Source organism: Coregonus lavaretus (genome assembly GCF_964263955.1).
Source record: "Coregonus lavaretus genome assembly, contig: HAP1_SCAFFOLD_4937, whole genome shotgun sequence".
NCBI classification, from domain to species: domain Eukaryota; kingdom Metazoa; phylum Chordata; class Actinopteri; order Salmoniformes; family Salmonidae; genus Coregonus; species Coregonus lavaretus.
This window is the reverse complement of record NW_028160610.1, coordinates 790-22,500: the sequence shown is the minus strand read 5'-3', so window position 1 is coordinate 22,500 and position 21,711 is coordinate 790. Positions and strand designations below refer to the sequence as shown.

Here is a 21,711-nt window from a genome sequence, read left to right as displayed (position 1 = left end):
ATTAAACCTGCTTACAGATCTAATCAAAGGTGTAATACACCAATACACGTCCAAGGCATGATCACAGTTATCACATTCAACCCTCGTAGGAAATAAACACCCCTTCCTTATGAACAGACTGGGGAGTAGCAGATGTTTGTAATGAACAATCTAAACCACCGTAATACAGTGTAATACAATGATTAACCGATGTCCAGAGTTTCAATCGTATTACACCCCTACCATATCTGACATAGTTCAGTGTGGGCGGTTAGTGTGGGCAGAATATCACCTCAATATCTTCACCACGTCTGCGTCCCTAAGGCTAGGACTCACCAGTCACCGTAAACATGCTCCTCCAGTCATTCACAGCCAGAGATGATGAATGTAATGGAAGCACACCATCCTGGTAATTGATGCTGGTCTGCAGACACAAACCACACAGCACTGTGACTGGACTTCTCCCCTCTCTGACATTATAGATAAATGATGTGACACAACTGCTTAGAAATCCACCCTAAACGACAACAGAGAAACGTCTATGGCTGCATTTCATTCCTAAACATTTCAAAAAGTTGTCCCCTCCCCTCTGGGAGTCAACAAGGGCAGAAGGAAGGGAGTAACTTCTGAAATGAATTGCAGCCTACAAATAACAGCCAACCTACAAATAACAGCCAACAAATAACAGCCAACCTACATATGACACCCAACAAATAACAGCCAACCTACAAATAATAGTCAACAAATAACAGCCATCCTACAAATAACAGCCAACAAATAACAGCCATCCTACAAATAACAGCCAACATATAACATCCAACCTACAAATAACAGCCAACCTACAAATAACAACCAACCTACAAATAACAGCCAACCTACATATAACAGCCAACATATAACAGCCATCCTACAAATAACAGCCAACAAATAACAGCCATCCTACAAATAACAGCCAACATATAACATCCAACCTACAAATAACAGCCAACCTACAAATAACAACCAACCTACAAATAACAGCCAACCTACATATAACAGCCAACAAATAACAGCCATCCTACAAATAACAGCCAACCTACAAATAACAGCCAACAAATAACAACCAACCTACAAATAACAGCCAACAAATAACAGCCATCCTACAAATAACAGCCATCCTACAAATAACAGCCATCCTACAAATAACAGCCAACCTACAAATAACAGCCAACCTACAAATAACAGCCAACAAATAACAGCCAACCTATAAATAACAGCCAACAAATAACAGCCATCCTACAAATAACAGCCATCCTACAAATAACAGCCAATCTACAAATAACAGCCAACAAATAACAGCCAACCTACAAATAACAGCCAACCTACAAATAACTGCCAAGAAATAACAGCCAACCTACAAATAACAGCCAACAAATAACAGCCAACCTACAAATAACAGCCAACAAATAACAGCCAACCTACAAATAACAGCCATCCTACAAATAACAGCCAGCACATTACAGCCAACCTACAAATAACTGCCAAGAAATAACAGCCAACCTACAAATAACAGCCAACAAATAACAGCCAACAAATAACAGCCAGCCTTCAAATAACAGCCAACAAATAACAGCCAACCTACAAATAACAGCCAACAAATAACAGCCAACAAATAACAGCCAGCCTTCAAATAACAGCCAACAAATAACAGCCAACCTACAAATAACAGCCAACAAATAACAGCCAACCTACAAATAACAGCCAACAAATAACAGCCAACCTACAAATAACAGCTGACTCTATAATATGTTTTCCAGGCGGTGTGTGCGTCCACACTGGACTGTGCTCTGGAGCAGGTGAGGCGGCATGGAGGTCCAGGAGCTCCAGGGTACCACAGCCCCTCCATCGGCCTGGTGATGGATGGGCATACCCTGGGCATGGCCCTGGAGTCAGACCTGGTGGAGCGGTTTGTGGAGCTGGCTCGGCGCTGCCGCTCTGTGCTCTGCTGCAGAGTCACGCCCTTACAGAAGAGCACCGTGGTTAAGGTGGTTAGAGAGAGACTGAAGGTCATGACCCTGGCTATAGGTAAGAGATCCCCAGGATGGATCCATGAGAAGTCATGATAAGAAAGTGTAATGTATTGTAAACTTAAACAGTTCTGTGACCAAATGTTCCCCTTGACTGGTTTAGGTTAAGGAAGGGTTTAGAATGTCTGTAGATATCTCCTTTAGTGTCTATAGTTTTGCGGTTTTAAAGTCAATCTAAGTATAGCTGATCCTTTCTGTGTATCACCACTCGATTACTTCAGGAGATGGTGCGAATGACGTGAACATGATCCAAGCAGCTGATGTCGGCATCGGGATATCTGGACAGGAGGGCATGCAGGTTTGTGTCAAGTCTTTTGTTCTAAAGATCCTCTGACATAGCCTGGTCCCAGATCTGTTTGTGCTGTCTTGACAATGACCATATGAGTTGGCAAGACATCACAAACACATCTGGGACCAGGATATGAAAGGTTTTGATGCTCTGTCATTCTAAACTCAACCAAACACATCTGGGACCAGGATATGAAAGATTTTGACGCTCTGTCATTCTAAACTCAACCAAACACATGTTGAAGGAGCTGTGTATGTTTGATTTTATTTTAGGTTTTATTTGGATATCTTCTAGCCCTCATTTGGTCTAATCTTCCAAGAGTACTTAACACACTTTAAAATACAATCACATGTTGTTCTGTTTTGTCTTCTGTCTGCAGGCCGTCATGGCCAGTGACTTCTCCATCTCCTGTTTTAAACACCTGAAGAAGCTTCTCCTGGTCCATGGACACTGGTGTTACAGCAGACTGGCTAACATGGCCGTCTACTTCTTCTACAAGAATGTGGTGGGTACTACAACATTATTTCACCACGTCCATCCACCGTCGATGCATCACACCAATCTAAACACTTGTGTTGATAGACGTCCTTGCGATCTCTTTCAAATGAGATATTATTCTTATTGGGATTATTGTTAAGGTTCACGGCCCGGTGCGGACTTTGTGTTTCTCCCTCGTTTCATGACAATATTCCCATTTCTAATATAACTGTAATCCGTGTAGCCCCGTATAGCTCAGTTGGTAGAGCATGGCGCTTGCAACGCCAGGGTTGTGGGTTCGATTCCCACGCGGGGCCATTATGAAGAAGCAAAAAAGATTATGCCCTCACTAGCACTGGTACCAGTTCTACTGTGGTTTCTCTGGCATGGCCATGATCCTCCAAACCTTAACCCTAACTCTATGTTCTATCCCCAGACCTATGTGAACCTCCTCTACTGGTACCAGTTCTACTGTGGTTTCTCTGGCATGGCCATGATCCTCCAAACCTTAACCCTAACTCTATGTTCTATCCCCAGACCTATGTGAACCTCCTCTACTGGTACCAGTTCTACTGTGGTTTCTCTGGCATGGCCATGATCCTCCAAACCCTAACTCTATGTTCTATCCCCAGACCTATGTGAACCTCCTCTTCTGGTACCAGTTCTACTGTGGTTTCTCAGGGACGTCCATGATTGACATCTGGCTGATTATCTTCTTCAACCTCTTCTTCACCTCCACCCCGCCCATCATGTTCGCATTGATGGACAGAGACGTTGCCACGGAGACGCTGCTGGGCCTCCCAGAGCTGTACAGGAGTGGCCAAGGGTCAGAGGTCAGGGTTTAGGGGTCAGAGGTCAGGGTTTCATAACTAGTGTTAGTGGTGACCCCAACGTGGAATATCTGTAAATAGATGTGTACTTTATTGCGTATCTCTTTAGGCTTAAATGTGTGTCTCTGATTTCAGGGATATAATCACTTCACATTTTGGATCGCCATGTTGGACGCCTTCTATCAAAGTCTGGTTTGCTTCTTCATTCCATTTTGGGTAAGAATGACACTTGAAAAACTGTACAGTCACCTCTATAGCTTGTATAATTTGTCAATTTCAGTGGACAATAGTGTTTTCAAAACGTTCCAAATATAATTAGTTAATTGTCCCTTTTCCAGACCTACCATGGATCAGACATAGACATCTACACGTTTGGAACTCCTATTAACACAGTGTCTTTATTCACAATCCTGCTGCATCTGGCCATAGAGATCAAAACCTGGGTGAGTCAGATCTGGTTTTAGTGAGCGAGCAACATCTCTCAGCTACGCTCAAAATACTTTCTAATAACCTCTATCTATCTTTTCATTCCCAAACCATTCATACCTGTTATATCTATTCATAACCATCCATTTATGTCTGTTTAACTTTTCATAACCATCCATTCATATGTTTTATATCGATTCATAACCAGTAATATCTGTTATATGTATTCATAACTATCCATTCATATATGTTATATATATATTCATATATTCATTAATATATGTTATATCTATTAATAACCATCCATTAATATCTGTTATAACTATTCATAACCATTCATATCTATTATATATATTCATAACCATCCATTCATATCTATTATATATATTCATAACCATTCATATCTATTATATATATTCATAACCATCCATTCATATCGATTATATCTATTCATAACCATTCATATTTGTTTGTTGATTTTGTCTTGTTTACTTCTATACCCATGTGTTATTGATAATGTATTAACCCGTGTGTTATTGATAATCTATAAACCCGTGTGTTATTGATAATCTATAAACCCATGTGCTATGATAATCTATAAACCCATGTGTTATAGATAATGTATTAACCCATGTGTTATTGATAATGTATTAACCCACGTGTTCTTGATAATGTATTAACCCATGTGTTATTGATAATGTATTACCCATGTGTTATTGATAATGTATTAACCCATGTGTTCTTGATAATACACTGCTCAAAAAAATAAAGGGAACACTTAAACAACACAATGTAACTTCAAGTCAATCACACTTCTGTGAAATCAAACTGTCCACTTAGGAAGCAACACTGATTGACAATAAATGTCACATGCTGTTGTGCAAATGGAATAGACAACAGGTGGAAATTATAGGCAATTTGCAAGACACCCCCAATAAAGGGGTGGTGACCACAGACCACTTCTCAGTTCCTATGCTTCCTGGCTGATGTTTTGGTCACTTTTGAATGCTGGCGGTGCTTTCACTCTAGTGGTAGCATGAGACGGAGTCTACTACCCACACAAGTGGCTCAGGTAGTGCAGCTCATCCAGGATGGCACATCAATGCGAGCTGTGGCAAGAAGGTTTGCTGTGTCTGTCAGCGTAGTGTCCAGAGCATGGAGGCGCTACCAGGAGACAGGCCAGTACATCAGGAGACGTGGAGGAGGCCGTAGGAGGGCAACAACCCAGCAGCAGGACTGCTACCTCCGCCTTTGTGCAAGGAGGAGCAGGAGGAGCACTGCCAGAGCCCTGCAAAATGACCTCCAGCAGGCCACAAATGTGCATGTGTCTGCTCAAACGGTCAGAAACAGACTCCATGAGGGTGGTATGAGGGCCCGACGTCCACAGGTGGGGATTGTGCTTACAGCCCAACACCGTGCAGGACGTTTGGCATTTGCCAGAGAACACCAAGATTGGCAAATTCGCCACTGGCGCCCTGTGCTCTTCACAGGTTCACACTGAGCACATGACAGACATGACAGAGTCTGGAGACGCCGTGGAGAACGTTCTGCTGCCTGCAACATCCTCCAGCATGACCGGTTTGGCGGTGGGTCAGTCATGGTGTGGGGTGGCATTTCTTTGGGGGCCGCACAGCCCTCCATGTGTTCGCCAGAGGTAGCCTGACTGCCATTAGGTACCGAGATGAGATCCTCAGACCCCTTGTGAGACCATATGCTGGTGCGGTTGGCCCTGGGTTCCTCCTAATGCAAGACAATGCTAGACCTCATGTGGCTGGAGTGTGTCAGCAGTTCCTGCAAGAGGAAGGCATTGATGCTATGGACTGGCCCGCCCGTTCCCCAGACCTGAATCCAATTGAGCACATCTGGAACATCATGTCTCACTCCATCCACCAACGCCACGTTGCACCACAGACTGTCCAGGAGTTGGCGGATGCTTTAGTCCAGGTCTGGGAGGAGATCCCTCAGGAGACCATCCGCCTCCTCATCAGGAGCATGCCCAGGCGTTGTAGGGAGGTCATACAGGCACGTGGAGGCCACACACACTACTGAGCCTCATTTTGACTTGTTTTAGGGACATTACATCAAAGTTGGATCAGCCTGTAGTGTGGTTTTCCACTTTAATTTTGAGGGTGACTCCAAATCCAGACCTCCATGGGTTGATACATTTGATTTCCATTGATAATTTTTGTGTGATTTTGTTGTCAGCACATTCAACTATGTAAAGAAAAAAGTATTTAATAAGATTATTTCATTCATTCAGATGTGTTATGTTAGTGTTCCCTTAATTTTTTTGAGCAGTGTATATTAACCCATGTGTTATTGATAATGTATGAACCCATGTGTTATTGATTATGTATTAACCCATGTGTTCTTGATAATGTATTAACCCATGTCTTCTTGATAATATATTAATCCATGTGTTATTGATAATATATTAACCCATGTGTTATTGATAATGTACTAACCCATGTGTTATTGATAATGTATGAACCCATGTGTTATTGATAATGTATGAACCCATGTGTTGTTGATAATGTATTAACCCATGTGTTATGGGTCATGTATTAACCCATGTGTTATGGATCATGTATTAACCCATGTGTTATGGATAATGTATTAACCCATGTGTTATTGATAATATATGAAACCATGTGTTATTGATAATATATTAACCCATTTGTTATTGATAATGTACTAACCTATGTGTTATTGATAATGTATGAACCCATGTGTTATCGATAATGTATGAACCCATGTGTTGTTGATAATGTATTAACCCATGTGTTATGGATCATGTATTAACCCATGTGTTATGGATAATGTATTAACCCATGTGTTATTGATAATGTATTAATCCACATGTTCTTGTCTTATTGCTGCTCTAGACTGTAGTCCACTGGGTGATCATGCTGGGTAGTGTATCTCTGTACTTCATGGGGACCCTGGTCTATAGTGCCCTGTGTATCAGCTGTAACCCCCCATCTGACCCCTACTGGGTCATGGAACAACAGCTGGCTGACCCCATGTTTTACCTGGTCTGTGTCATCACTACTGTGGTCGCCCTGCTGCCCAGGTATACATAACATTACTATAGTACTATATAGCGTCTATATGTTATACTGTATATATATATATATATATATATATATATATATATATATATATATATGAAAAATGTATGCGCTCACTAACTGTAAGTCGCTCTGGATAAGAGCGTCTGCTAAATGACTAAAATGTCAAATATAACTGGGTCATGCAGCGACAACAGATGGCTGATCCTTTGGTCTACCTGGTCTGTGTCATCACTGCTGTGGTCGCCCTGTACATAGTAATGTACATTAAACTGTATATTACTATATCATTACTTCAGCATCTATAGCTGTATTTCAATAGAAACCCTGAAAGGAGCTAGACTGTAGAAGGAAGAAGTACCAATTTGCTCCATCAGTTCTGTGGTGGCGCTGTTCCTGCTACCTGGCTAGCAGACAGTTATGTTGGGATTCTAGCTATGGGTTTATTTATTTACAAATGTATTTGTCACAGGATCCTCCCTGGACTCCCTAAACTAGTGTTGGCTGAGAGAGAGAGAGAATTGGCCTGAGATTAAATGAAATGATAATCAGATTAACTGTGTTGATCATAAAGAGAGAGGCACAGAACCCTTAATAACAGTAATTCAGGGCCTTGTTTCATTAGTTACATTATCCATTAATAACAATAATTCAGGGCCTCATTTAATTAGTTACATTATCCCTTAATAACAGTAATTCAGGGCCTCATTTAATTAGTTACATTATCCCTTAATAACAGTAATTCAGGGCCTCGTTTCATTAGTTACATTATCCCTTAATAACAGTAATTCAGGGCCTAATTTCATTAGTTACATTATCCCTTAATAACAGAAATTCAGGGCCTCATTTAATTAGTTACATTATCCCTTAATAACAGTAATTCAGGGCCTCATTTAATTAGTTACGTTATCCCTTAATAACAGTAATTCAGGGCCTCATTTCATTAGTTACATTAGAATATGGATATGTCTACATTTCTCTGTAAGTCAGTGCAGACGCTGAAAATATCAGTGGTGTGTTGGGACTCAGTCAGCCTCTCTTCTCTCTCTGAGTTGAGTCCATGCCCCTGTACAAGCTTCATATTCACAGTCTTGACACACACACACACACATTAGCACACGCATGCACACACACACACACACACACAGCTCAGAACGAGCGTCATATTCACAGTGCTCATAACGCTCTGATTTACATCAAAGGGGCACATTTTATACTGGCCTACTTTCCCTCCACTACCCCACCATCACCACACTCTCTCTGTCTCTCTCTCTCCCACAGGTACACATACCGTGTGCTGAGCAACACAGTAGCCCCCTCCCCCCTCGTACGGGCCAGGCATCTGGAGCGGCTGGACCCCACCGCCAGGGAACAGTGGATCAGGGAGTGGAGGGGGCTCAGGGGAGAGAGGACAGTGGGGGTGGGCCCAGGAACAGACCCAGGAACAGGAGCCTTCTCTGGGCAATCAGAGTCACCCCTACCCTCACCATCATCCACCTTGGAACCCTTTTCCTCAGAGCACAATCCAGTTCGAACTCCAACAATGAAGAATTGTGACATCACAGAAAGTGACATCATGATGAACGTCATCACCAAGAGATCTCTGAACCCCTTTCTGTCTTGAGAACCTGGGGGGGGGGGGACAAGGGAAGCACCACTCTCCTCTCTCCACTTCCCCTCGGAACAAGAGAGGCACCACTCTCCTCTCTCCACTTCCCCTCGGAACAAGAGCGGCACCACTCTCCTCTCTCCACTTCCCCTCGGAACAAGCCTCCGTAGCAAACACATTAGCCTGTTACTCTACTGATGGTTTTCAGAGCACACTGGTAACCCAATCAGTCTCAGCCTTCCTTCCCCACCCTGCACCGCCCACACCATCCTTACGCCCCTCTCCAATAAACCAACCTTTTCCAGAACAAAGCACTTAGTATGTTTTATTTAAAATTCCCCTGCCTCACATAGGCTATGTCATTAATGGCACCCTATTCCCTATACAGTGCAAGGTCCCTGGTCAAAAGTAGTGCACTGTATAGGGAATAGGGTGCCATTTGGAACACAGCGAGACCTAGACACCTGAGAGTAATTTGCTCAATGGACGGATGCTCCAAATCCCATCACCTCTCGCTCTGTGGCCTCTGAAGCACACAGACACACACCGTACCTTAACTCATGTGTCCCCGTCCAACTCCCAAACTACCCATCATGCCGTAGTTTGGTACACTGCAGATGGTGCATCATGTAGTGGCGTTTTCAGTTCATGGACTTCGTTTCCAAATGGCACCCTACTCCCTACATACTGCACTGCTTTTGACCAGGGCCCAATCTGGTCAGAAGTGGTGCACTATGTATGGCATAGGGTGCTATTTGGGACACAGTTCATGCGTCTAGATTTGGAACATTTTGAGCAGTTATGTACGAAGGTGTCAGGATGAGGACACAAAATCGTCATAAGGCTGGCCTGTCTGAGATTCCTGCATCTTTTCCTCATTAAATGTCTCTTTTTGAATTGTTCAATGTCAAATTAATATATATATAGATTATTGAATAATGTTACAAAAATAAACCCACATGTATACACAGATAGAATAAATAGACAGCTTTACATTTGAGGTTTGTAAATGGGATGTGATCACCTGTATATGTATAAATCAAATAAAGAGAAACGTCATGGGAAGGAACTTATAAATGATCAAGTTCATGTTCAGCATTTGCGTAATTCAAGTGTGTTCTCGATAGCCTTACGGTGAGAAGGTCTAGCTGTGATTCCATTGGTCAAATTCATTATAGTGCCTGTTTATATAACGTCCTAGTATATTCTGTTGTATTTTTGACTTTATGTTTTTTTACCCCATATGTAACTCTGTGTTGTTTTCATCGCACTGCTTGCTTTATCTTGGCCAGGTCGCAGATGTAAATGAGAACTTGTTCTCAACTGGCTTACCTGGTTAAATAAAGGTGAAAGAAAAAAAAAAAAAAAAAAAAAAAACATTATACTGCCTTCCTTCTTAGAACGTCTCTGCTCTCTAGTGGCTGATGTAGGAACTGCAATAAGGTCATTTGAGAATTGGGACAATGTCATGGATGTTACATCCCATGTTTACTGATGAGGGTGTCACAATACTATACATAGCCCACAAACAACACACACCATGATTCATCGATTAAACAGTGTTATGCATGGAGATCGTTGGCATGGTAAAACTGACAAACGGGAAATCTCTGATCAGAGTGTATTTGGTGCCATAGGTCTTGTACAGTGGCCTTTGTGAGGAATATGTCAAATGCTTAGCTCAAAATGTCTTAGAATTGCAATTAAACAGTCAACATTACAGTTCCCACTGCCAGAATTACAAGTCCCATAGTAAATTGAAAATATTTCATAAAATCTTAAAAAGGTGAAATCCCCAGAAAGTACAATATGAGTGAAACTAAGTCACATGGTCATCTGTAGCTCAGCTGGTAGAGCACGGCGCTTGTAACACCAAGGTAGTGGGTTCGATCCCCGGGACCACCCATACACAAAAATTTATGCACGCATGACTGTAAGTCGCTTTGGATAAAAGCGTCTGCTAAATGGCATATTAATTAATTAATTAATTAATTAACATACAGTAGGTATGTTAAGCCAGATTTTAATTTGCAGACTTTTACATGCAAATATTATGATAATATTTGAGCCAGCAATATGTAGATGCACAAAGTAACTCAGTCCACATGAATGTATAAAAAACAGACATATTTCAATTTGGTTGAATCAGAGCAACTAATGCCTAATAAACATGTTATAAACCATGACTAATTTGTAACCCCCTCCTCCCAGATCATTACCAGGCTGGCTGGCCTCACCCCCTCCTCCCAGATCATTACCAGGCCGGCTGGCCTCACCACCTCCTCCCAGATCATTACCAGGCTGGCTGGCCTCACCCCCTCCTCCCAGATCATTACCAGGCTGGCTGGCCTCACCCCCTCCTCCCAGATCATTACCAGGCTGGCTGGCCTCACCCCCTCCTCCCAGATCATTACCAGAGTGGCTGGCCTCACCCCCTCCTCCCCAGATCATTACCAGGCTGGCTGGCCACACTAGAGAGGTCATAAAGCAGAGACTGGAGAACATGTGTTGTGCTGTGACACTGACCTACATACTGCAGTATTCCTGAAACCCAGACTGCAGGACACATAACAGGGAGAAATTGTTATACACCAACCTTTCTTTGAGGCTGTATTATTGTGAATTGGGGTGATATTGAAGGGGACTTTTCTATACATTTCCCAGTCATAAACCGGAACAACACAATAATTGGAAAGTAATCCAAGTAAACAACCTGTTTTTGTTTAGGAGAAACGACTTATCATTCCTTTTCCCGTTCCTGTCATTTCTCCTGGAATGATGACACAAAGTTAATCACAGAATACACAGAGGGGAAAAACAAGTGACAGTGTGTTTACAGTTAGAGAGAAGGGGCTCTATTCAATCTGGAAAGCATTACGGATTCCGCGCGATAGAAATGTAAAGGTTATTTTCGATTGAGCTGACATTTGCAGCGTTTACCGTGAATGCAGTCTCCGCTAAAAAATGAATATTGCCTTTAAATTTCAATAATGTTGTAAAGCTGAACTTCGGCGATGCGGATTGAATAGAGCCCAAGCATGCACTGTGTGTCCTGGAACAGACAGACCCGGCACAGTTCAGTTAAAGGACTCCTTCTTCTGATAGCCTTGAACATCTCTCTCTGTCATCTAGGATAGCATTATATCAGGGCCCATGTAGACATACAATCAATCACATTTAGAAGTTTCTGTCAATAGGGCTCTGTGGGTCTCTCTCTCTCTCTCTCTCTCTCTCTCTCTCTCTCTCTCTCTCTCTCTCTTCTCTCTCTCTCTCTCTCTCTCTCTCTCTCTCTCTCTCTCTCTCTCTCTCTCTCTCTCTCTCTCTCTCTCTCTCTCTCTCTCTCTCTCTCTCTCTCTCTCTCTCTCTGTCTCTCCGTCCCTCCATCTCTCTCTCTCTCTCTCTCTGTCTCTCTCTCTCTCTCTTCATCCCTCCATCTCTCTCTCTCTCTCTCTACCAGGTAGGCATCATATCAGGGTACCACATGCGTCCCAGGTGCTTGGACACCTCTGTGTGTATCTGTTCCACGTTGCTATAACCATCATCAGGCACCAGGACCTCCTCCATGATGGACAGCTGAGTCAGTCCCTTCCCATACATCTTTACAAACTCCACGACCTCTACAGGTGACCTCACACTCCCCGAGGCCAATGGCTGACAGACTTGTACAGCCCTCAACAATCCTGAACATCTCCTTGTCCAATGGCTGCAGCCAGTTGGACCACCAGCTCTTCTAGACGAGGGCAGTGCAGCGCGATGTGACCCAGCATCGCTGTGAATTGAATGAAGTGAATTGAACGTTTATATGAGCTACAACGCCAAAGGATATCACTTGAAACCATTTTGTCCGGGATCGCGAGTTGTCGACAATGCGCCTTTAAAAGGCAATGTTACCGCGTTCGCAAAGAACGCATTCACAGTAAACACAGCATATGTTGGCTTAAATATGCAAGTTTTTCCAAAGTGGTAAAACAAATAACATCTAATGGTTAAAGCTCCAATGCAGCCATTTTTAATCTCAATATCAAATAATTTCTGGATAACAATTAAGTACCTTACCATGACTGTTTTCAATTAAAATGGTCAAAAAGAACAGCCTGGTCTCAGAGCAAAACGTATTATATTTAACAAAATTCTGTAAACTAAAATTAGTATGATATGTTAAGTTTGGTATGAGAGTAGGATACTTAAGGCATAAACGAAAGGAGGGCAGTTGGTTGGAGTGGATGGGTGGGCGCAAAAAGGTTGCGTGTTCTCATCACAGACTTTAGAATTTTAACTAATTAGCAACTTTGCAACTACTTCCCACTTTTTAGCTACCTTGCAACTACTTGCATGTTAACTAACCCTTCCCTTAACCTTAACCCTTTAACCTAACTCCTAACCTTAACCCTAACTTTAACCCTAACTTTAACCTTAACCCTAACCTTAACCATAGCCTTAACCCTAACCTTAACCCCTAACCTTACAAAACATATCATGCTAAAGCAGTCGAACATAATATATAATTCTAAAGCAGTCGAATGTGATATTTCACACTTAATGGGTCAAAGCAAACAGGTGCGATCAAGAGGTAGGATACTATACGTCCTACCATTCAGATGATATTGGTAGGCCAATATAATGTAAACTAACGTAAAGTAACATAACATAGTAAATAGAGTGGCACGATTTTGTCAAATATAATATGTATTGCTCTGAGACCAGGTTGTAAAGTAAGAAAATTTGCTTTTTAGCAAAGAGCAATTTCTCAAGCAGAATTTTGCTAGGACTTTCTGGGAGTGGTTTGAGTGGGGATTGGAAATTGAAAATTAGCTGTTGTTGGCAGAGAGGTTTGGAATTCAATCAATCAAACAAATGTTATTTATAAAGCCCTTTTTACATCAGCAGATGTCACAAAGTGCTGTACAGAAACCCAGCCTAAAACCCCAAACAGCAAGCAATGCAAATGTAGAAGCACGGTGGCTAGGAAAAACTCCCTAGAAAGGCAGAAACCTAGGAAGAAACCTAGAGAGGAACCAGGCTCTGAGGGGTCCCCTTCTGGCTGTGCCGGGTGGAGATTATAACAGTACAGTGAGGAAAAAAAGTATTTGATCCCCTGCTGATTTTGTACGTTTGCCAACTGACAAAGAAATAATCAGTCTATAATTTTAATGGTAGGTTTATTTGAACAGTGAGAGACAGAATAACAACAAAAAAATCCAGAAAAACGCATGTCAACATTTTTATAAATGGATTTGCATTTTATTGAGGGAAATAAGTATTTGACCCTTCTGCAAAACATGACTTAGTACTTGGTGGCAAAACCCTTGTTGGCAATCACAGAGGTCAGACGTTTCTTGTAGTTGGCCACCAGGTTTGCACACATTTCAGGAAGGATTTTGTCCCACTCCTCTTTGCAGATCTTCTCCAAGTCATTAAGGTTTCGAGGCTGACGTATGGCAACTCAAACCTTCAGCTCCCTCCACAGATTTTCTATGGGATTAAGGTCTGGAGACTGGCTAGGCCACTCCAGGACCTTAATGTGCCTCTTCTTGAGCCACTCCTTTGTTGCCTTGGCCGTGTGTTTTGGGTCATTGTCATGCTGGAATACCCATCCACGACCCATTTTCAATGCCCTGGCTGAGGGAAGGAGGTTCTCACCCAAGATTTGATGGTACAAGGCCCCGGCCATCGTCCCTTTGATGCGGTGAAGTTGTCCTGTCCCCTTAGCAGAAAAACACCCCCAAAGCATAATGTTTCCACCTCGGTGGGGATGGTGTTCTTAGGGTCATAGGCAGCATTCCTCCTCCTCCAAACACGGCGAGTTGAGTTGATGCCAAAGAGCTCCCTTTTGGTCTCATCTGACCACAACACTTTCACCCAGTTCTCCTCTGAATCATTCAGATGTTCATTGGCAAACTTCAGACAGGCCTGTATATGTGCTTTCTTGAGCAGGGGGACCTTGTGGGCGCTGCAGGATTTCAGTCCTTCACGGCGTAATGTGTTACCAATTGTTTTCTTGGTGACTATGGTCCCAGCTGCCTTGAGATCATTGACAAGATCCTCCCGTGTAGTTCTGGGCTGATTCCTCACCGTTCTCATGATCATTGCAACTCCACGAGGTGAGATCTTGCATGGAGACCCAGGCCGAGGGAGATTGACAGTTATTTTGTGTTTCTTCCATTTGCGAATAATCGCACCAACTGTTGTCACCTTCTCACCAAGCTGCTTGGCGATGGTCTTGTAGCCCATTCCAGCCTTGTGTAGGTCTACAATCTTGTCCCTGACATCCTTGGAGAGCTCTTTGGTCTTGGCCATGGTGGAGAGTTTGGAATCTGATTGATTGATTGCTTCTGTGGACAGGTGTCTTTTATACAGGTAACAAGCTGAGATTAGGAGCACTCCCTTTAAGAGTGTGCTCCTAATCTCAGCTCGTTACCTGTATAAAAGACACCTGGGAGCCAGAAATCTTTCTGATTGAGAGGGGGTCAAATACTTATTTCCCTCATTAAAATGGAAATCAATTTATAAAAAATTTTACATGCGTTTTTCTGGATTTTTTTGTTGTTATTCTGTCTCTCACTGTTCAAATAAACCTACCATTAAAATTATAGACTGATCATTTCTTTGTCAGTGGGCAAACGTACAAAATCAGCAGGGGATCAAATACTTTCTTCCCTCACTGTACATGGCCATTAGAGCCAGATTTTTCTCCAAGATGTTCAAACATTCATAGATGACCAGCAGGGTCAAATAATAATCACAGTGGTTGTAGAGGTTGCAACAGGTCAGTACATCAGGAGTAAATGTCACTTGGTTTTTCATAGCCGGGCATTTAGAGGTTGAAATAGCAGGTGTGGTAGAGAGAGAGTTGAAAACAGCAGGTCTGGGACCAGGTAGCACGTCTAATGAACAGGTCAGGGTTCCACAGCCGCAGGCAGAAGAGTGGAAACTGGAGCAGCAGCACGACCAGGTGGACTGGGGACAGCAAGGAGTCATCAGGCCAGGTAGTCCTGAGGCATGGTCCTAGGGCTCAGGTCCTCCGGGATGGGAGAGAGAGAGGGAGAGAATTAGAGGGAGCATACTTAAATTCACACAGGACACCAGATAAGACAGGAGGATAACACCAGATATAACAGACTGACCCTAGCCCCCCGGCACATAGACTATTGCAGTATAGATACTGGAGGCTGAGACAGGGGTGGGGGCGGAAGACACTGTGGCTCCGTCCGACGATACCCCTAGACAGGGCCAACCAGGCAGGATATAACCCCACCCACTTTGCCAAAGCACAGCCTCCACACCACCAGAGGGATATCAACAGACCACCAACCTCCTGAGACAAGGCTGAGTATAGCCCACGAAGATCTCATCCACTTTACGAGCCAGAGGGAGCGACAAACCGGACAGGAAGATCACATCAGTGACTCAACCCACTCAAGTGATGCACCCCTCCTAGGGACGGCATGGAAAGCACCAGTAAGCCAGTGACCCAGTCCCCGTAACAGGGTCAGAGGCAGAGAATCCCAATGGAGAGATGGGAATCGGCCAGGCAGAGACAGCAAGGGCTGTTTGTCGCTCCAGTGCCTTGCCGTTCACCTTCGCACCCCTGGGCCAGACTACACTCAATCATAGGACCTACTGAAGAGATGAGTCTACAGTAAAGATTTCAAGGTCGAGACCGAGTCTGCGTCTCTCACATGGATAGGCAGACCATTCCATAAATATTGAGCTCTATAGGAGAAAGCCCTGCCTCCAGCTGTTTGCTTAGAAATTCTAGGGACAATAAGGAGGCCTGCGTCTTGTGACCATAGCGTACGTGTAGGTATGTACAGCAGGTCTATTAACTAATTTACCCCATGGTGATGTCACCATGGAAGGCCAAAACTCCTCCCACCAAAACAGGCAGACATTTTCAAACAGCTCTTACACTTAAAGGGCATTATCATCATTTTCACCGTTTGACAGCATTTTTCCAACCTCATAGTGTTGAAACATTATTTTCTTTAAACACAGGAAAATCGAGTTTTTTTTACTGCACTGGGCCTTTAAAGACAAGACAAAGTGATAAAACAAATAACATCTAATGGTTAAAAACAAGATAAAGTGCTAAAACAAATAGCATCTAATGATTAAAGACAATACAAAGTTACAAGACAAAAACATTATGAACTCACCTTTGCGCACGGTCCAGCCGAAGTACAGGTGTGTGACTGGAGTCTCTACTCTGAAGAAGGGCTCGAACTCAACGTCATTAAACAGGAAGAAGTACATAACGATGTTGACCTGAGGGGAGCACAAACAAGGACTACTTTTTATTTCGTTTTGTCATTTTTCATTTTCAGAGGGGGTTACAGGTACAAAAACAATCAAATAAATAAATGCACACAAAAATAACCTCTGACCATATTATATATTATATATTACCACCTCTTCCAGGGCCACAGGAGACACCATATTACATTGTTTAAGGGATATATCAGTGAAGACCACCTCTTCCACATCAACAGGAGACACCATATTACATTGTTTAAGGGATATATCAGTGAAGACCACCTCTTCCAGGGCCACAGGAGACACCATATTACATTGTTTAATGGATATATCAGTGAAGACCACCTCTTCCAGGGCCACAGGAGACACCATATTACATTGTTTAAGGGATATATCAGTGAAGACCACCTCTTCCAGGGCAATAGGAGACACCATATGTCTCTCTATACTCAACCAGGGGGCAGAATAATTATGTCTAAACCAATTAAGGATGGGGAGAAATACTGGAGCCTGGAAATACAATTTAAAGTTTGGTGCGAATAGTCTTCCTAGGTCTTTCCCTCTTTGTAAATGTATTCATTACCTTGCCATATACATTTTTAAACCACACTATGGATTTTATCCCAATAGCTGAAGGGTGAGACATTGGAAGCATTGAACTACAGAAATTCAGCCCTGGCAATATATTCATTTTGACAATAGATATTCTGCCGGTTAAAGTAACTGGGATATTATTCCATCTACTGAGGTCGGAATGAATTGATTTGAGTGTTCTGTTAAAAGTTTCTGGCAATGGTTTTATCTAAAGAAGGAAATATTTGTACTCCCATCTGTGTCTTGAGTGGCAGTAGGTATGATTTGGTTAGATTAATTTTATAACTTGAGATTAAGCTGAATTTATCTATGATCTTCAATGCGTTTGTGAGCGACAGAGATACATTGTCCTAGATATAGTAAAATATCATCTGCGTATAAGGAGATGAAGTGATCAGTAGATTTGAGAGAAATGGGTGTTATTTCCTTCCATTGACGAATTGCCTGATAACAAAGACTGAGGGATTGGCATATAGTATTGTGGTCCTTTCCTGCAGTCAAATGACCTAGTGGCCTCATGGGTGGAATGTTTTTTCATAATGTCATCATTAATAAACATTATTTAAAAACAAAACCTGCAGAAAGTCCAGTGTTCCTATGGCAAACAGTTTTGTTATATTTCTGTCTTCTGTGATGTATGTAAAATGTAATATTGGGATGCAAACTTCAAATTGAATACATGGTATCTGACATGGTACAGGTGTCTTCTTTTTTTAATCTCAGAACCATGTGTGTGAGGTATTAACTTTTTTTTCCCCAAAGTAGATTTGTTTAAGACTATCAAGAAACACTGTGTGACCCTGATTTAGCCAACTGCAGTAAAAGGTTAATCATATTAATGAAATTCCCATATGTTCCAATACAGACCAGAGATATTACCATTCTAGTCTATATTCAAGCTTTTTCTGCATCGAGAGATAATACAGCCCAAGGAACGGTTGTTTCTGATGAAGCATCTAAGATACAGATGTAGGATCTTAATTTGATCACTCTTTCGTTGCTGAGAATTTTCCTGCACAGCAGGAAATGTAAACTTGTAGTGTATTCAAGGTTTTAAAAGGCTTCTAAAGTTTGTAATTTCCATTTTTAAATGTCAGACTTGATTTGCCCTAACGGAAAATGTATCAACCCCTACAAAAAACTTCCATTAATTAATATCCACATAATAATTCACATTTCCTGTTGCTGCAGGATTATTTTCCTGCTGTAAAACTGGCTCAAATTAAGATCCTACATGTGTATGTAATAGTCGACAGAGGTTAGCCAAGGATAAATGCTTTTTAACAAACACGCTTTGGTCCATGTGTTTCAATTTGGGTAAGTAAGTCTTCAGACAGGACGACAACATTTTGGAATACAGTTTAATATCTGTGTTTATCAAAGATAGGGGGCGATGGTAAGAACACTGGGTGGCATCCTTACCTTTTTTTAAAAATAAAAGCTAAATTAGTGCTGTATTCACATATCTCCCAAATGAACCCTTGTGAACGGCTGTGTTAATCATGTTGAGCAATAGTGGACCTAATTGATTCAAAAATGTTTATTCATGCTATACATTGCACTTTTGAGTTCATTGAGAGAGATTTGGGCTCCCAGTGAGGTGGTTTTCTCTGTTGAGAGAAGAGGAGTTCTTCATTCTTTTAGAAAGGACTCAGTCTGGCTTGGTGTGGATTTACAATCAGAGGTGTACAGTTCTTTATAGAAGCGGTAGAATCTTTGATTGATTAATTTGGGTTCTGATAGTAATTCCCCTGTTTCAGATTCAATAGTTGCTATATCAGCTAATTGATCATTACTGCGTAGCTTGTTGGCCAGTAAACAACTGGGACGATTCCCATGGAAGTAATGGTTGAGTCTTACTCGATGGATGGCAAATTTTGCTCTCTGTCTTATCAATCAATTAAGTGTGTCTTGTCTCTGGAAAGAGTAAAAGCTACCTGGTCTGAAAATAGTGTTTGTTGAGAATGCTCTAACACAGTTAACAACATTTCCAATTCTGATATCTTCTTTAATTGTGATTTATTCAACCCAGATGTAAATGCAGTTGCATTCTTTTTTTGGAAAAACTTTGGTGGCATCCCAATGAATCCAGGGGTCATCGACCTAATTTTTATTGATTATTTTATTGAAACAAATACATTTTTACCGAAAGCTTGTACCTCTACTTTTAGTTTTAGTTGTTTCTTTGCATTGATTTGTTACCTTGTAGGAAATGTGTCATCCAGATTAAGCCTAGTCTAGTACTAATGTACTGTTCTTAGTCCAAGACTATAGGCTTAATCTGTGTCCGGGAAACCGGCCCATAAAGTTTGATTGATTGATTGATTGAATGACCTTGGGTGAGTGTCTGACCAGGGCATCCCAGCTGCTCTTCTTGATGGAGTGGAAGAGTGTCTGACCAGGGCATCCCAGCTGCTCTTCTTGATGGAGTGGAAGAGTGTCTGACCAGGGCATCCCAGCTGCTCTTCTTGATGGAGTGTAAGAGTGTCTGACCAGGGCATCCCAGCTGCTCTTCTTGATGGAGTGGAAGAGAGTGTCTGCCCAGGGTTCTCACTGACTGCGTCGATGCGCAGGTGTTCCAGGTTGACATGTTTCTCAGAGGAGAGGGCCAATAGCAGCTCATCGCTCAGCAGGTGGTAGTTCAACGCTAGTTCCCTGAGGCCGCGGCACTGGTCCGCCACGCTCAGGATACCCAAACAGAGGAAAACAAGGAAGGTCAGAATGTGACCTTAGGATGCTTGGCTAAATGGAATCAATGGGACACAACCTTCCAGGAAAGAAGCACATCCTTCATTTTGACTTGAGACCTGTGCTCTGTTCCAATATACACACTAGCATACCGTGTAGGCTTAGAACGAAGTATTGTAAATAGTATACAAGAATGGATATTGGAACTTGATACCCTTGAGGCTCTATCACCCACCTGCTGGGGAGACGTGAGGGCAGATGCTCATCTTTAGCAGCTTCAGGGTCTCACTGTTTGTTGGCTACCAGGACTTTGAGTGACGGGTCATGGTATGTCATCTATCTTAATGGAGGACAGGGACTTGGAGTTGACAAACACCACTGTCAACGCTGGCTGTGATGTGGGGTGTAATTTCCTGGCTGTGACGTAGGGTGTAATTCTCTGGCTGTGATGTGGGGTGTAATTCTCTGGCTGTGACGTAGGTTGTAATTTCCTGGCTGTGACGTAGGGTGTAATTCTCTGGCTGTGATGTAGGGTGTAATTCCCTGGCTGTGACGTGGGTACCTGGGAGACGTCCATGAAGCTGGGTCTGGGCTGTGACGTGGGTACCTGGGAGACGTCCATGAAGCTGGGTCTGGCTGTGACGTGGGTACCTGGGAGACGTCCATGAAGCTGGGTCTGGCTGTGACGTGGGTACCTGGGAGACGTCCATGAAGCTGGGTCTGGCTGTGACGTGGGTACCTTGGAGACGTCCATGAAGCTGGGTCTGGCTGTGACGTGGGTACCTGGGAGACGTCCATGAAGCTGGGTCTGGCTGTGACGTGGGTACCTGGGAGACGTCCATGAAGCTGGGTCTGGCTGTGACGTGGGTACCTGGGAGACGTCCATGAAGCTGGGTCTGGCTGTGACGTGGGTACCTGGGAGACGTCCATGAAGCTGGGTCTGGCTGTGACGTGGGTACCTGGGAGACGTCCATGAAGCTGGGTCTGGCTGTGACGTGGGTACCTGGGAGACGTCCATGAAGCTGGGTCTGGCTGTGACGTGGGTACCTAGGGAGACGTCCATGAAGCTGGGTCTGGCTGTGACGTGGGTACCTGGGAGACGTCCATGAAGCTGGGTCTGGCTGTGACGTGGGTACCTAGGAGACGTCCATGAAGCTGGGTCTGGCTGTGACGTGGGTACCTGGGAGACGTCCATGAAGCTGGGTCTGCTGTGACGTGGGTACCTGGGAGACGTCCATGAAGCTGGGTCTGGCTGTGACGTGGGTACCTAGGGAGACGTCCATGAAGCTGGGTCTGGCTGTGACGTGGGTACCTGGGAGACGTCCATGAAGCTGGGTCTGGCTGTGACGTGGGTACCTGGAGACGTCCATGAAGCTGGGTCTGGCTGTGACGTGGGTACCTGGGAGAACGTCCATGAAGCTGGGTCTGG

General features: G+C 43.2%; 1 protein-coding gene and 1 pseudogene across 2 annotated transcripts in view; one reads left to right on the top strand and one right to left on the bottom strand.

Annotated features, from left to right (window-relative positions):
- LOC311121627 (phospholipid-transporting ATPase VB-like) overlaps window positions 1-8,762 on the top strand; it is a gene marked incomplete at both ends in the record, with an annotated part of 31,103 nt that extends 22,341 nt beyond the window's left edge. Inside the window, 9 exons of the mRNA XM_084196089.1 lie at window positions 1,776-2,043; window positions 2,267-2,343; window positions 2,714-2,839; window positions 3,248-3,301; window positions 3,444-3,644; window positions 3,777-3,857; window positions 3,980-4,084; window positions 6,953-7,140; window positions 8,420-8,762. Coding sequence (XP_084052215.1) covers window positions 1,776-2,043; window positions 2,267-2,343; window positions 2,714-2,839; window positions 3,248-3,301; window positions 3,444-3,644; window positions 3,777-3,857; window positions 3,980-4,084; window positions 6,953-7,140; window positions 8,420-8,762 — 1,443 coding nt within the window. The remainder of the gene's footprint in view (window positions 1-1,775; window positions 2,044-2,266; window positions 2,344-2,713; window positions 2,840-3,247; window positions 3,302-3,443; window positions 3,645-3,776; window positions 3,858-3,979; window positions 4,085-6,952; window positions 7,141-8,419) is intronic.
- A 3,435-nt stretch (window positions 8,763-12,197) lies between these two features.
- On the bottom strand, window positions 12,198-21,477 carry LOC311121626 (annotated as a pseudogene). The gene is made up of 4 exons: window positions 20,514-21,477; window positions 20,070-20,276; window positions 16,904-17,012; window positions 12,198-12,516 (listed from the first exon to the last, which is right to left on the bottom strand). The product of its transcript is annotated as an uncharacterized misc_RNA (transcript).
- Between the last annotated feature and the right edge of the window lie 234 nt (window positions 21,478-21,711).